Source organism: Hyaena hyaena, unplaced genomic scaffold (genome assembly GCF_003009895.1).
Source record: "Hyaena hyaena isolate Hyena2069 unplaced genomic scaffold, ASM300989v1 scaffold_514, whole genome shotgun sequence".
Lineage (NCBI taxonomy): Eukaryota > Metazoa > Chordata > Mammalia > Carnivora > Hyaenidae > Hyaena > Hyaena hyaena.
Window position 1 is genome coordinate 623,904 of NW_024081146.1, and position 16,575 is coordinate 640,478.

The 16,575-nt window shown below is 46.7% G+C and overlaps 1 protein-coding gene across 3 annotated transcripts in view; it reads left to right on the forward strand.

Moving 5' to 3' along the window:
* The first annotated feature begins 8,161 nt into the window (after positions 1-8,161).
* The window catches only part of LOC120247355 (general transcription factor II-I repeat domain-containing protein 2B), a 58,245-nt gene continuing 49,831 nt past the window's right edge, over positions 8,162-16,575 (forward strand). For all 3 annotated transcript variants that reach the window (XM_039255216.1, XM_039255217.1, XM_039255218.1), the window contains exons 1-2: positions 8,162-8,225; positions 14,450-14,553. In XM_039255216.1, the coding sequence (XP_039111147.1) occupies positions 14,455-14,553 (99 nt within the window). In that variant the 5' untranslated portion in view covers positions 8,162-8,225; positions 14,450-14,454. The remainder of the gene's footprint in view (positions 8,226-14,449; positions 14,554-16,575) is intronic.

The window sequence follows — 16,575 nt, forward strand, 5'->3', positions numbered from 1 at the left end:
GTAGTTACTTTAAATGTAAATGGATTAAACTTTCCAATCAAAAGACAGAGATCAGCCAAATAGATAAAGACACCTGATCTAAATGTTTGCCATCCATCTATAAGAGGCTCACTCGGCATCAAAGACACAAACATTGAAAGTGAAAAAAATGGGGGACACCTGGGTGACTCAACTGGTTAAGCATCCAATCTTGATTTTGGCTTAGGTTGTGATTTCATGGTTCATGAAGTTGAGCCCTGAGTTGGGATCAGAACAGAGCCTTGGAGCCTGCTTGGTATTTTTCACTTATTTTTATTTATTTTTATTTTTTAATGTTTATTTTTGAGACAGAGAAACATAGAGACAGAGTGTGAGTGGGGAAGGGCAGAGAGGGAGGGAGACACAGAATCTGAAGACAGGCTCCAGGCTCTGAGCTGTCAGCACAGAGCCTGACGTGGGGCTCGAACTCACGAACCTCAAGATCATGACCTAAGCCAAAGGTGGACCCTTAACCGACTGAACCACCCTGGCACCCCAACACAGAGCACTGGAGCATACCTGGGATTCTCTCTCCCTCTCTCTGTGCCCTTCACTCTCTCTTTCCCTGTCTTTCAAAACAAATAAACTTGAAAAAATAAAAAAAGTAGAGTGAAAAAAATGGAAAAAGATATTCCGTACAAATAATAACAAAAGAGCAGGAATGGCTCTACTAATAACACACAAAATTGACTTAAAAACAATTCCAAGAGACAAAAAAGGACATTATATATTAATAAAATATAGTAAGATGATATAATAATTATAAACATCTACCCCTCTAATGATAGACCATCAAAATATATGAACCAAAAACAGACTTGCAGGGAGAAATAGCTCTATGATAATAATTAGAGACTTCGATACTCCTATTCATAACAATGGATAGGGCAACCAGACAGAAGGGGATAAATCAGAAAACAGAGGAGTTACATAAGACAGTAAACCAACTAGATTTAACAGACATATGCAAAATACACTTACAGGAATAAGCTGGTTATAAAAAGACAAGTACTGTGACCCCACTTACAAGGCACTTGAGTAGGCAAAGTCACAGACAGAAAGAAGAATGTTGGTTGCCAGGGCTTGGGCAGAGGCAGAATGAGGAATCCTATTTAGTGGACTTGGATGGAGTTTCAGTTTTACAAGATGATGAGAATGATGGAGATGGTGGTGATTGGACAACATTATGAAGGCATTTACCACCACAGACCTGTAAGTTGAAAAATGATTAGGATGGGGGGGGCGCCTGGGTGACTCAGTTGTTAAGCATCAAACTCATGATTTTGGCTTAGGTCATGATCTCAGGATTCGTGAGACCGAGCTTCGCATCAGGCTCTGCACTGACAGCATGGAGCCGGCTTGGGATTCTCTCTCTCCCCCTCTCTCTGCCCCTCCCCTGCATGCTTACATGTGTGTCCACTCTCTAAATAAGTAAATAAGTAAACATTAAAATTATTTTTTAAAATGGTTAGGATGGTAAATTTTATGTTGTGTGTGTTTTACCATAATTTTTTTTTAATTGGGGCAAAAAGCTTATTGAGAATTTTAAATCTGTGTTCATGGAAAAGATTGGTCTTATTGGTGCTTCTCTTATAATGTCTGTGGTTTTGATATCATGGCAATGCTGGCTTCCTAGAATGAGTTAGAAAGTATTTCCTCCTCTTTGGCTTTTGAGAAGAGAAGATTATTATTATTTTATATATATATATATTTTATTTATTTCTAGGAGAGAGAGAGACAGCGTGAGCAGGGGATGGTCAGAGAGAGAGGGAGATACAGACTCTGAAATAGGCTCCAGGCTCTGAGCTGTCAGCACAGAGCCCGATGCGGGGCTCGAACCCACAAACCGCAAGATCATGACCTAAGTGAAAGTCAGACGCTTAACCGACTAAGCCACCCAGGCGCCCCGAGATTATTTTTTTAATGTTTGTTTATTTTTGATAGAACATGGGAGGGGGAGAAGAGAGAGGGAGACACAGAATCTGAAGCAGGCTCCAGGCTCTGAGCTGTCAGCACAGAGCCCGACGCGGGGCTCAAACCCACAGCCCATGAGATCAGGACCTGAGTTGAAGTCGTTTGCCTGACCCACTGAGCCCCCCAGGCACCCCTATGTAGATTTCTTTTTACCTTAAAGTTTTGGTAGATACTGTCAGTGAAATCATCTCGGCCTGGGATTTTTCTTCATGGGAAGATTTTTAACTAGCTTTCAGTTTGTTTTGTTTTTTTTTTTTAATCTTTTTTATGTTTATTTTTTTTATGTTTTATTTATTTCTGAGAGAGAGAGAGAGAGACAGAGTGAGCAGGGGAGGGTCAGAGACAGAGGGAGACAGAATCCAAAGCAGGCTCCAGGCTCTGAGATGTCAGCACAGAGCCCGATGCGGGGCCCAAACTCACGAACCACAAGATCCTGACCTGAGCTGAAGTCGGACGCTTGACTGACTGAGCCACCCGGGGGGCCCTTGTGTGGATTTCTTTTTACCTTAAAGTTTTGGTAGATACCATCAGTGAAATCACCTGGGCCTGGGATTTTTCTTCATGGGAAGATTTTTAACTAACTTTCAGTTTTTTAAACAGATACAGAGTTATTCAGATTACCTAGTTTTCTTGAATGAGCTTTGGTAACTTGTGTCTTTTAAGGATTTTGTCCATTTCACACTCAAATTGGCAAACTTAGTGCCCAGACTTTCTCATAATTTTCCCTTATTATTGCATTTTTGATGTTTTATTTAAGAAAGAAAGCATAAGTGGAGGAGGGGGGGAGGAGAGAGTGGAGGACGGAGAGAGAGAGAGGATCCCAAGCAGGGTCTGCACGGCCAGCACAGAGCCCGATATGGAGCTAGAACTCACAAACAGCGAGATCATGACTTGAGTCGAAATCAAGAGTCAGATGCTTAACTGACTGAGCCACCCAGGTGCCCCTATATTGCATTTTTTATTCTCATGTTTGTCTTCTAGTTGTTCCAGGCGAGAGAGTGAATCCAATCCTGGTGACCTCACCCTGGCCGGAAGCATAATTCAGGACCTTTTACTTTTGTTCTGAGATGGAAAGTTACAGGACAGTTTTGAGCAGAGTGAAGAGTTACAAGTTCCAGAATTTTTCCAGTTGCTGCGTTAAGAATAGTCTGAAGAGAGTTAAGGGCAGGATCAGGGAGAACAATTAGGAGTCTATTGCACGAAACTGCTGTGGTGGTAGTCGTGGTCAGGGGGTGGTAGAATCTGAGGAAATTGCAGCTGACTGGCTTGTCTGAAGGATCAGCATCGGGAATGGGAAAAGTAAAGGATCCAGAGCTGGACTCTGGCAGGTCCAGGGGTCCCTGAAGGATGGACAGTGTAGGCGAGGGAGGGAAGAGGGAGGCACGAGATTCTTTCTGGTCACCAGCCAGGCCTCTCCGCACTGTCTGAGACTCAAGTTTATTTTATGATTTAGTGTTTCGGGGACGGCACAGGAGTGGCATTCTGATGATGAATTCTTTTATCAGTAAAAACTTTCCAGAACATTGATATGCATAGGTGTATGGGGAACAGCCCAGAGGTGGTATTAGCATAGTAAAGGCAAAAGTTAGTTCTTTGTGAGCAGGGGTCAATAGTCTGTTTATCGCTTAATGAGAAAAATAGGTCTTTCAGGAATGCAATGTTGTTCCCATAACCACAAAAGAAGTTCCTAAGGTAAGTTCCTTCACAAAGTACAATCAGCATATCAAGGGCAGAATGAGTCACTCCAAATATCAATCAACAAGGTGCCTTGGGGGTCGGTGATCAAGCAGAAACAATTGAGTCGAGGTGGATATTGGGTCACCATCTGACGGTAAGAGTCCGGGCAACTTACCTTAACCTCACAAGGAGTTTTTTCTCAACTTGTGAGTTCAGAAATGGCTGCCAACACTTTGCTGAGTAACTGGAAGAATGGTCCTTGCTTCACTGAGATGAGAAAGGACTACACACAGGAGGATCCGAGGAGAACATGGAATGTGTCCACCTCTACCTGCCTCTTCCTTCTCCACGTGGAGATGTCACAGCAGCCAGCTGATTCCACAGACCACGTGGAGGTGAGGGGGCGGGGCTAAAGATACATACATGAGCGTCAAAACCATATCAAAGGTCTGTAAAGACACAACATTGGACAAAGTCACCTAAGGGGTGAGGGCAAGCAGCAAAGAGTTCCAAGACAGCCTTCAGCTACAACACTACTCAGAGTTTCGGGGGGAAAGAGCCACCTGCAGCCGACTGAGGAGAAGCGGCCAGAAATGTAGGCAGGCTGTCGCAAAGAAATTCTGGGGAAAGTTACATCAAGTGCTGGCAGATCCTGTAATTCACAACATGAAAAATGGTGTGCAATGTGGAAACCACTGGTGACCTTGGAGTGAACAGTTCCGGTGGAGTGGTGGGGAGGGATTGACTGCACTGGGCTTGAGAGTAAGAGGAGAGAAGTCAGAATCTTGTTGATGTCAGTTCTTGCAAACCAGTCGCAGTTGTATTTTGACATCTTACACAAACAGTTCAAAATGCTGAAACTCTTCCCATGGAAGATTTTAAAACGCAGCTTAGAAAGTTGTTTCCAGGTCCAGGGGTCAAGTACGAGTTTTGTGCGCTCCCTGTTTCTGGCCACAAAATAGAGCCGATCCTCGTTACTCATCAATTTCATGTTTGTGAGTTCACCTACCCACTCAAATTTACAGGTAAGCCCAAAACCAGTATAATCCTTTCCTTGGCCATTCCCAGACATGCACAGAGTGGCAAAAAAACAACTTGACATTGCTCAATGCACGCTTCCCAGCTGAGGTAGACACTCTTGTTTCAGCCGTCATGCTGTAAACAAGTGTCCTTTCCCTGGTCTTTTTTTTTTTTTTTTTTTTTTTTAATGTATTTGAGAGACAAAGCATGAGTGGGAAAGGAGCAGAGAGAGGGAGACACAGAATTGGAAGCAGGCTCCAGGCTCTGAGCTGTCCACACAGAGCCCGACATGGGGCTCAAACCCATGAACCATGAGAGATCATGAACTGAGCCAAAGTCGGATGCTTAACCGACTGAGCCACACAGGTAACCTTCCCTGATCTTTCTAATGAGCCACCCACATACTCTTCCCTACGTTTTTCACATTTTGTGCTTCTTGTTGGTGATTTTGCTGCTTAAAATGGCTCTCAAACATAGTGCTCAAGTGTTGTCTTATGCCCCCAAGCACAAGAAGGCTGTGATGTGCCTCATGTAGAAAATACTTGTGTTAGGTAAGGTTTCCCCAGGCATGAGCTGTGGATAGTGCTGCTGGCCATCAGTTCAACTAATGAATTGACTATACATGTTACATAAGGTGTCTTTGAACAGACACACACATAGAACAGGGTTACATATGGATAGGTTCACAAAACTGTCATGACCAGAGGCGGGCAGTAACCTAACCTTGTATTAGCCCTACAAGTAGTGGTTCAGTCTTGCTCCCTGTTTGCTAAACTTCATACAGAACACAGCTCTTGGGAATGACGAGAATCAACTGTAACATAATGGGAATATTTTCAAACATCTTTTTTAAAAATAACATCAAGGGGACCTGTGGCTCAGTCGGCTGAGCGTCTAACTTCGGTTCAGGTCATGATCTCAAAGTTGGTGAGTTCGAGCCCCATGTCAGGCTTTGCACTGACAGGTCAGAGCCTGTTTTGGATTCCCTGCCTCTTCTCTCTCTGCCCCTCCTCTGCTGGCTCTCTTTCTCTCAAAAATAAACATTAAAAAACAATAAAAATTAAAAAAATAAAAATAATGCCAAAAAAGCAGGCACCTTTAAAAAAATTTTAGGGGTGCCTGGGTGGTTCAGTCGGTTGAGTGTCCGACTTCAGCTCAGGTCATGATCTCACAGTTCGTGGGTTCAAGCCCCGTGTTGGACTCTGTGCTGACAGCTCAGAGCCTGGAGCCTGTTTCGGATTCTGTGTCTCCCTCTCTGACCCTCCCCTGCTCTCTCTCTCTCTCTCTCAGAAATTAAAACATTTAAAAAAAATTTAATGTTTATTTTTGAAAGAGAGAAATAAAACATTTAAAAATTGTTTTAATGTTTATTTTTGAAAGAGAGAGAGAGAGAGAATGCAAGCAGGGGAGGGACAGAGAGAGAGAGACACAGAATCTGAAACAGGCTCCAGGGTCCAAGCTGTCAGTGCAGAGCCTACTGCAGGGCTTGAACCCACAAACTGCAAGATCATGACCCTAGCCAAAGTTGTATGCTCAATGGTTTAAGCCACCCAGGTGCCCCTAACACTGGTACTTTTTAAATTGTTTTTTAATTTTTTCATTCCAGTATCAATATACAGTGTTATATTTGTTTCAGGTATATAATATAGTATTCAACACTTCTATACATTACTCAGTGCTCATCATGATACAGGTACCGTTTATCCCCATCACCTATTTCATCCACTCCCCCAGCCCCCTTCCCTCTGGTAACCAACAGTTTGTTACCTATAGTTAAGAGTCTGTTTCTTGGTTTGTCCTATTTTTTCAATTACTTGTTGAACTGTTAACTTTACTTTGAAAGAATAGATTTTTTAAATGTTTATTTGAGAGACAGAAAGCGTTGTTAGGTGAGGAGAGGGAGAGACAGAATCCTAAACAGGATCTACACTGACAGCCCAAAGCCCAACTAGGGGCGCCTGGGGGGCTCAGTCGGTTAAGCGTCCAACTTCAGCTCAGGTCATGATCTCACAGCTCTGTGGGTTCGAGCCCTGCGGCTCTGACAGCTCTGAGCCTGGAGCCTCCTTCTGATTGTGTGTCTCCCTCTTTCTCTCTGCCCTTCTCTCACTCGTGATCTCTCTCTCTCAAAAATAATAAACATTTAAAAAAAAAAGTCAGAAGTTAACCCACTGAGCCACCCAGCCACCCTGAAAGGACAGTTTTGGTTTTTTTTTAAGAGCACCTGCTAGGAAGCAGATCTTTAACAGACACATTGAAAAAAGTCTCAGCAAATTTGATATACCTGTCTTTTTGCAAAAGAAAATTAGTGGGCGCCTGGGTGACTGTTGGTTACTGGACTCTTGATCTCAGCTCGGGTCTTGATCTCAGGGTTGTGAGTTAGGCCCTGTGTTGAGCTCTGTACTGAGAGTGGAGCCTTCTTAGAAGGAAAGAAAGACAGAGAGATAAAGAAAGCAAGCAAGAAAACGTGTATCAGACCATACAAACTTCAAGACCATAATTACCTGTGGGGAAGAAACAGAAGGGACTGAGAACAATGCCTTTGATTGTGTCTAGATGATACTTTAAAAAAAAATTTTTTTTAATGTTTATTTCTGAGAGAGAGACACACACAGAACCTGAAACAGGCTCCAGGCTCTGAGCTAGCTGTCAGCACAGAGCCCGAGCGGGCCTCGAACCAACGAACCGTGAGATCATGACCTGAGCTGAAGTCAGAAGCTTAACCGATTGAGCCACCCAGGCGCTCCTAGATGATACTTCTTAAAACTATGAAATAAATATGGCCTGAGAGGTTAAATCTGAGCAATGGGTAAATGGTTCCTATTCTATTCTCCTTCTGGCATACTCATATACGTAAACGTAACTGTGAAGAAATAACACTACTGTAACACCGGACTGTTTGCTGGAGCGCCACCACCATCGGATGAACGCCTCAAGATTGATCGGCGATGGCACTGACCCTACCAAAAGGTCGGGACGCGCCATTCCAATTTCTACCAAATAACTCGATGGCTTTAAGACGCGGTCCCAGGTTGCAACCTCACCGCTTTAAAGCCTCAAGTTACAGGCGCGCAAAACACCATATTAAACAACTGCATGAAAGAAGGTCCACGTCTGGGGGCGGCGTGCAGGGGTGAGACGGGACAAGTGCCAGCCACCCATCAAAGGCTGGGGACAGAGGCGCACGCCTGGCCTTCAGCGGACCGCGGACCGCAGCCGAGCCCTGCAAAGCCTGCAAAACAAATCGAGCGTGCGGCTCCCCTGGATCCGACAGCACCGGAAACGGCAACTCCCACTGGGGGCGCTGCGAACACACGAGTGGAGGCTGCCTTCCAGGAAGCCAAAAAAAAAAAAGGGGGGGGTGAAGAAAGAAAGAGAAAAAGGAGGGACAGCGGTGACCGGGCCCCGGCCGCCGCCCCCGCGCCGCGCCCCCTCCCCGTCGCCGCCCGGGCCGCCGCCCTCGCGTCCAGCCGCTCCCCGGCGGTCCAGCCCTCAGCCCCCTCTGCCGGCCCGGCGCTGCCCGCCGCCGGGGACCTCAGGTGCGTACCCCGCCCCCGCCGCGGCCGCCATTAGAAGTGGCTGCTTCTCCTAGAACTTTCTCCGCTCGCGGGGCTCGCGAGGGGGAAGACTGGGGCGGGGGAGGCAGGCCGTCCGTCCAGGCGCACGGCGGGAGGCGCCCCCGTCACCGTCCAGGCGGCTCCGGAACCCCCTTCCCCGCGGGCCGGGCCCGGTAGTGGGGGTGGGGCGGGGAGGTCCCACCGCGGGGACAACGGTCGCGCGCACGGACGCGCAGCCCCGTCCTCTCTGATTGGCTGGGCGGGGGCGGCGGGGGCGGGCGCCTGCAGGCTCTGGGCTCTCTGGGCACGGTGCGCGTGAGGTCACGCTCGGCCTGGAGTACGTGGGGCTCTCCCGCCGCGTGCGGACGTGCTTGATTGGGTAGGTGAGGGGCGGGGCCGCGGCTGTTGCCTGGTAACTGCTGGGGGCGTGGGGACTCCGCCCCCCACGTCGCGCGTGGCGAAGGGCGCCCGGCGTGGGATCTCGCGTGGATTGTGGCGGAGAGCGGATTGGGTCGACCTGTCTGTTAGCGGAGGAGTCTCCGGCCCGGCGCTGCGATCCGTCTTGGTGATGGCTTAGAGTTCAAGGGCAGAAGGGCCTTCTCCATCCGTCAGACGAAAGCTTTGCTGTTTTACTAATAGCTTTATTGAGATAGGTCGTAAAATGCTCCCTTTATAGTGTATGGTCCATGGTCTTCGGTCCACTCAGAGAGCTTTGCAGTCACCACTGTCACATGTCAGGGACTTTTCCGTCACCCAAAAAGAAGCTCCCTTTCCCATCCCAGTCCCCTGCAACCGCCAGCGTCCTGTCTACCTCGGTGGTTCTCCCTGTTCTGGACGTTTCCCGTAGTTTGTGCCTGGTGTCTTTCCTTTTTTTTTTTTTTTTTTTATGGCCGAGTATAGTATCCATCGTATAGTATGTAGATGTGCCATGTTTCCCCCTCCCTGCCCCCATCAATCGATGAATATTTGGGTTATTTCCACTTTGGGGCTGTAATAAGTAGTCCTGTTAGATGGACCTTTGCGTACACGTTTTTGTGCGGACCTGTTTTTTACTCCATTGGGTATATACCGAGGAGTGGAATTGCTGGGCCCGTCTTTGGCTTTCAAGGGGAACAGTTTTCGTGTTTTGGTGGCCACCAGTTTCGGTGGTTTGTGTGACTGGCCCACGGGGGTCTTCAGTTACCCACAGGGCTTGGTGCCAGGCTGCAGCAGGTGTTAACCCGCAGTGCTGGTGTGGACTGGGTCTCAGTTTTCCCTGCCTGCCTGCTGGTTAGCTCCTGAAGCGGGCTGTCTGAGCTCGGGGTCTTCACCTGGACCTTTACCTGGAATGCTGGGACCTTCTGTTCCTCATTCTCAAGCTGCCCAATTTGGGAAATCCTGCGCGCATGCGTCCATCGGCTTATCCCTCTCCGTTACTGTTTCCACTGCTCTGGGCCGTTTCAGGGGTGGTCCGGCTTTCATTTCGCTTTTATTACCTGTTGCTCCGCCGTGTCTATGCAGGTCTATCTCACTGGAGAGCAATGGAGATGGAGATTATCCACCTTTGTTTGCTGGTGCCCTTCCTGTGAGCAGTGTTTGCTTTCACATACCAGATGCTCAAAACATATTTTAAAATTTTTATTAGTTTATTTTGGCTAAGCTAAAGTTCTTGACTAGTTGTTAGTGTTTAAATTTGACTAATCTTATTCTGTGACCTCGAAAACACTTATTATTTCTGGTTCTCTTCCATACTCCTTGCTGATTGCAGAATAGAATAACTTGTTGTCTTAAAATCTGTTATTTATTTATTTTAATGTTTTTTAATCTTTAGTTTTAAAATTTTTAATATGTTTTATTTATTTCTGAGAGAGGGAGAGAGCGTGAGCAGGGGAGGGTCAGAGAGAGGGAGACACAGAATTTGAAACTGGCTCCAGGCTCTGAGCTAGCTGTCGGCACAGAGCCCAACGCAGGGCTCGAACCCACAAACCATGAGATCATGGCCTGAGCCAAAGTTGGACGCTTAACCGTCTGAGCTACCCAGGTGCTCCTAATCTTTATTTTTGAGGCTGACAGACAGTGTGAGCAGGGGAGAGGCAGAGAGGGAGGCACAGAATCTGAAGCAGAGGCTCCAGGCTCTGAGCTATCAGCACGGAGAGGCTCAAACTCATGAACTGCAAGTTCATGATCTGAGACAAAGTTGGACACTCATCCAACTAAGCCACCCAAGAGCCCTTATTTATTTATTTTTATTTAATGTTTATTTTAGTTTTGAGAGAGAGGAAGAGAGCACATGAGCAGGGGATGCAGAGAGCCTGCTCTCTATCAGCACAGAGCCAGACACGGGCCTCAATCTCATGAGCCATGAGATCATGGCCTGAGGTGAGGTCAAGAGATGGTTAACCAACTGAGCCACCAGGTGCCCCACAAACTTTTGTTTTCTTGTAATGAGAACTAGGATTCCTCCTCTTAGCAGCTTTGAAACATGCAGCACAGTATTGTTAATCCTAGCTGCCGAGCTGTATCACGTCCCCAGGACTACCTTTTTCACGACTGGAAGTTGGTAGCTTTAATGCCCCTCCATACATTTGCGTTGAATGGCGAATAGGTCCACTTGAGCTTATAGTTTCCATTTACCATGGCCCAAACTTTGGAGAAGGTGGCAACTCAGGAACTTAATTAAAATCAGGGTCTCCGAGGCATGCCCAGGTGGTCAGTGGGTTGAGTGTCCAGCTTCGGCTCAGGTCACAATCGTGCAGTTCGAGGATTCGAGCCCCGCGTCTAGCTCTGTACTGACAGCTCAGAGCCTGGAGCTGCTTCAGATTCTGTGTCTCCCTCTCTGCCCCTTCCCTGCTCACGCTGTCTCTTGCTCTCAAAAACAAACATTAAAAAAATTTTTTTTAATAATAAAATAAAGCCGGGGCGCCTGGGTGGCTTAGTCGGTTAAGCATCCGACTTTCGCTTAGGTCATGATCTCGCGGTTCGTGGGTTCGAGCCCCGCGTCGGGCTCTGTGCTGACTGCCAGCTCAGAGCCTGGAGCCTGTTTCAGTCTGTGACTCCCTCTCTCTCTGACCCTCCCCTGCTCACGCTGTCTCTCTCTCCTGGAAATAAATAAAACATTAAAAATAATAATAATAATAATAATAATAAAATAAAGCCCTCAGAGACCCAAAACCTTCACCTTTGGAAATGAAGACCCACAAACAGTCTGAAAAATAAACCGGGCCTCTATTTCAAGATGTGAGAGGTTTGCTAAATGGAACGGATGACATTCTAAATGATGAGCAGTATGGGTGATGGAAGTGAATGCTAGATCAGGAATGGCCAACTTTTTCTGTAAAGGCTGGATAAGAAGTATTTTCAGTCTCTGTCACATGCATACAACCCTGTGTTTGCGGGAAAGCAGCTACAGCTGCAGTGGAAAACTTTATTTACAACAATAGGTGGCAGTCTGGATTTGACCCACAGGCTGCAGATTGTTGACTTCTGTTCTAGATGTTTGCTTTTCATTAGCAAAATATTGCATTGAATGGGAGAGACCGACAGTCCTCAAGGATTGCTGGGAAAATATGTGAGAATGGAGTTACAAGTTTAGTTTACATCTCCAGTCCTAAAAGATCAAGAAATTGGATCCCTTGGCTGGCTCAGTCAGAAGAGCTTGCGACTCGATCTCAAGGTCAGGAGTTCAAGCCCCACATTGGGTATAGAGATCGCTCAAATAAATAAACTTTTTAAAACCCAGTAAATAAAAGAGCAAAAAGTTAAGCACTGTGTAAAACCTCTGATCCAAATGAACATTGCCTATGCTTTAGATTTGAATAGAAAACAGTTAATCACCCTGTAAGCTGTGAGGGGTTTTACTCTGTGGTATAGACTCTGACTGTTAAGGAATTTTAGCTTTGTTAGCATGAAACACGGGGACACCTGGGTGGCTCAGTCAGTTGAGCGTCCAGCTCTGGATTTCGGCTCAGGTCATGGTCTCCGGGCTCATGAGTTCAAGCCCCGCATTGGGCTCTGCACTGACAACATGGAGCCTGCTTGGGATTCTCTGTCTCTCTCCTCTCTCTCTCTCTCAAAATAATAAACTTTTTTAAAAAGGAGGGAACAAAAAGAATACAGTGATTTTATTTTCCTCAGAAAATGTACTCAGGGTAGGAGACCCCAGATCAGCTTCTCATCATGTTTCATTATATCATCTTAAGTAATCGCTACACAGAGCACAGGATTCAAACTCACGACCCCAAAGTCAAGAGTCATATGCTCTAGCGACTCCACCAGGCAGGCTCCCCCATGTTTCATTATTTTTGATGTTCCATGAATGGATGGGGTGTTCTAAGTCATCAAATAGAAAAGAGAAGACTCCTGCCTCCATTCCTTGCTAAGTGAAGGACGCAACAAAACAATGATTATGCAACACTCGCTTTTTTGTCATCGCTTGTAGCACAGTTGATACCAAGTGATAATAACTTTTTTAGTTCCACCTACCTGAATTTTGCCTATCATTTATTCTCTCTTAAAAACCAGAGTTTTGACATCTCTGTCCTCTTAGGGATTACCGTGGTACAATGAACAGAAATGATACCTGTACCACCAGCATTAACAGATGTCAGTCAAGCGACTCTTGTGTTTTACAGGAAGGCTTTGTTCGAACTTTCTCTGTGCAAAACATAGTGCAGAAAAATAAATAATGATGATGCTTGCGTCAGCGGTGCCTAGGCTGACGGTGAAACAGTACGGAGAAGGTTAGCCTGGCCCTTGCACGTGGATGACATGCAAAATAGTAGCCAGGGTGGTGTCGTACCATATACCTGCGCGTACCTTAGGAGAGTTTAACCATTGGCTGAGCTGCAAAAATGAAAAGAGGAAAATCACTGTTGAAACATTTTAGGCACTGTCTGTCATTCCAGTGAAAGGGGATCTGACTTAGGAGCACACAGGACACAGGAGCCTGGAATATTCCAGTCCCTTAAAGAGTCTCAGTTCTCAGGGGCCTCTCCACAGGAGAATCTCAAAACACCACATGGGATTCCAGTGTTTTGGGGGGCACCTGGGGTGGCTCAGTCGGTTAAGCATCCACCTCTTGGTTTCGGCTCAGGTCATGATCTCGCGGTTTGTGGGTTCAAGCCCCATGTGAGGTTCTGTGCTGACAGTGTGGAGCCTGCTTGACTCTCTCTCTCCCCCGCTCTCTCTCAAAAATAAATATTTTTTTAATTTGGGTTTTTTTTGGGGGGTCACCTGGTTGGCTTAGTCAGTGGGACGTGCATGACTTGATACCGGTTGTGAGTTGGAGCCACGTGTTTGGTGTGGAGATTGCTTAAAAATAAAATCTTTTTAAAAAGGTGTGTTTTTCACACATCGTGCCCCCAGAGTAGTTCACTGGATGATGGGAGAAACAACTGTCTATGTCAACACTGCAGGGAAAACTGGCTGGCGGGACTTCACGAAGGGCGATGATTAGAGATGTGATTCACAGTGAACACGGCATTCCTGCAGTCAACATATGGGTCATCAAACAGTGGCATTTTGTGTTCCAGTAGCTGCTTGGTGACCAGCCAAGTAGGTGACAAGATTTTAGAGAGACGGCAAAGTATTAAAATTATGGCTGAAAGACATGAACTCTAAAGGCATAGGTATTGATGGCCAGGTTCTTAAAGAAAAGGGAACCCTCCCCTTACCCAAAAGGGATGGCCTTCCGATAAACAGCTCAAAGTCACTCCGAGTGGTTGGCACGTTTCAGGACCACTTGAAAAAACGTGCAGTGTTGGCAGAGTTGCATCGGGTGATAAAGAGCTAGAAGTCAATTCCCTAAATAATTTAAGAAATCACATGAGAAAAATGTTCTCTCTGGGACAGATATTTGTTGCTTCCTAAGATAATTTTGACCACGGGTGAACTTGCCTTTGGATGTACCTACTTCCATTACAAGATGGGACTCTGTTGTATGGTGAGCTGGAGAGGGACAGGGAGAGAGGGAGAGAGAATCCTAAGCAGGCACCTTGCCATCAGTGCAGAGCCTGATGTGGAGCTTGAACCCACGAACCGTGAGACCATGAGCTGAGCTGAATCAAGAGTCGGATGCTTCACCGACTGAGCCACCCAGGCGCCCCAGTTTCTTCACCCATAAAGGAAGCTTGGAACTAGGTCATCTGCCAGAGCCCTCGCAGCTCTGAATGCAGACTTAGGGGACACTGGATTCTACCACTCACTGCCTTCTTACTTCTCTTGGACAGGTATCATGGCCCAGGTGGCAGTGCCTGCCCTGCCCGTGGAGAACGCCGAGTCCTCAGAGAGCAGGATGGTGGTGACGTTCCTCGTGTCCGCTCTGGAGTCCATGGTGAGGTGGTCTGCAGTTCTATGCGTTGTCCCCTAGTCGGACCACTGTCGAAATCACAGAACTGGGCCACGCTCTGATGCTCGGCTTCGGTTCTGTACCCTGTCTGTGTAACTGTACCCCTCTGCATAGAGGTCATGGGCTCGGCAGATCGTTTCAGAGCTGCTTCCTGCATGGTGGAAGTAATTCTATTGGTGTGAACTTTCCAGATCTGAACATTTAATGAAGGCACCTCTGTTCCTTTGTTGGAGAACGTTTTTGCTCTAAATTCAGAAGTAAACCCATAGGCCCTCTCTACCCATCTGTGTAGGTCCAATGTGTAAAATGTACCTCGTGGGTAAAAACATGGTGAGAAACTTACATAACCTCAAAGTATCTGATCGCAAGATACTTACTGATTAGAAAGGGAAAATAAGAACCTTAATAATAGTGGAGAAACCTGAGAAACACCCCTTTATGATCAAGCAAGCAGAGTGGACATCAGTGTTAATGGGACAGACCGACGTCCCGAGCCTCCAGGCATGGGCACTCCGGGAAGGGGCGTCACCATTTCTGTGGCGTTCCTGCCGAAAATGCAGGGCCCGAATCTATTGGGAAAACACCAGGCAAAGCCAAATTCAGGGACATTCTGCAAAATGACTGGGCCGGACTTTTTTTTTTTTCCTTTTTAAATGTTTATTCATTTTTGCGAGAGAGACAGAACACAAGTAGGGGAGGGGCAGAGACAGAGAGGGAGATGCAGAATCTGAAGCAGGCTCCAGGCTCCAGGCTGTCAGCACAGAGCCCGATGTGGGGCTCGAATTCACTATGAGATCATAACCTGAACCTAAGTTGGACGCTTAACCGACTGAGCCACCCAGGCGCCCCTGGGCCAGACTTTTAATAACTGTCCACGTCATGAAAGACAAAGACTGGAAAACCATTTCAGACTGGGGAGACCAAAGATTCAGGACGTCATGTAGAAACTGTGGCCCCGGGTTGGATCATTGACCAGAAAAAGTAAACAGATTTATTCGTTTTTCTTTTTCTGTAAAGAACATTATTGGGTGGGAGCGCCTGGCTGGCTCAGTCACAGGATTCATGACCCAGGGGCCACGAGTTCAAGCCCCATGCTGGGTGCAGAGATTACTTAAAAGTAAATAAACTTAATAATTATGGGGTCAGTTGGCAAAATACCAAACACACACGCAGCTCCCTCTCACACACGTATGTGTGCACGCGCACACACATTCACACCCCAGACCCATCATATTTAAACTAGAAAACCAAAGGTAAAGCAAAATTTTGAAGGCAACCCAAAGTAGACTGAACAACAGCCCCAAAGATGCTCGTGTCCTTGCCCCCAGTGCCTGTGAACGCTCTTATTCGGCAAAAGGAACCTTACAGATGTGATTAAGTTAAGGATCTTGAGATAGGGACGCTATCTTAGGTTATCTGAGGGTGGGTAAAATTAAAAAAAAAAAAACTTGGAATAAGTTTCAAAAGAAAGTGTCAGGATCTGTTTGAAGAGCAAACTAGAGATATTTTACCTGAGAACTGACCACCTTCCTTCTTGACAAATGTTGATGAAGCCTTCCGCCTAGAGGCCCCCTTGTAGGCACTGGGGCCACAAGCTTTGAAAAGACAGAGAAGGTCCTCTCCACACGATCCCATGTCCTATTTGGGGAGGCAGACCCTAGACAAATTCCACATGGATATGTTTATTTCGGTAAATACAATAAAAAGAAGAAGAGGGTCAGCAAACAGATTTGGAGCGAGAACGGGGGTTGTGACGGGTGGTCTCGGGGAGGTCCTGGGCAGTTGCCATTTATGCAAAAGCATGGATGAGATGGAGAAGTAGGCCAGGCTGGGATCTGGTGGCAGAGTGCTGGGCGAGAACAGCTTGTGCAAAGGCCCTGAGGTAGGAACAGGTGTGGTATTTTCAAGGAGCATCAAGAAGTCCAGTAACGCTGCAGCAGGGGAAAGAAAAGAGAGGTGGCCAGAGGTAAGGTTAACAAGGTGCCAGGTGGCCAGATTGTGTAGAGC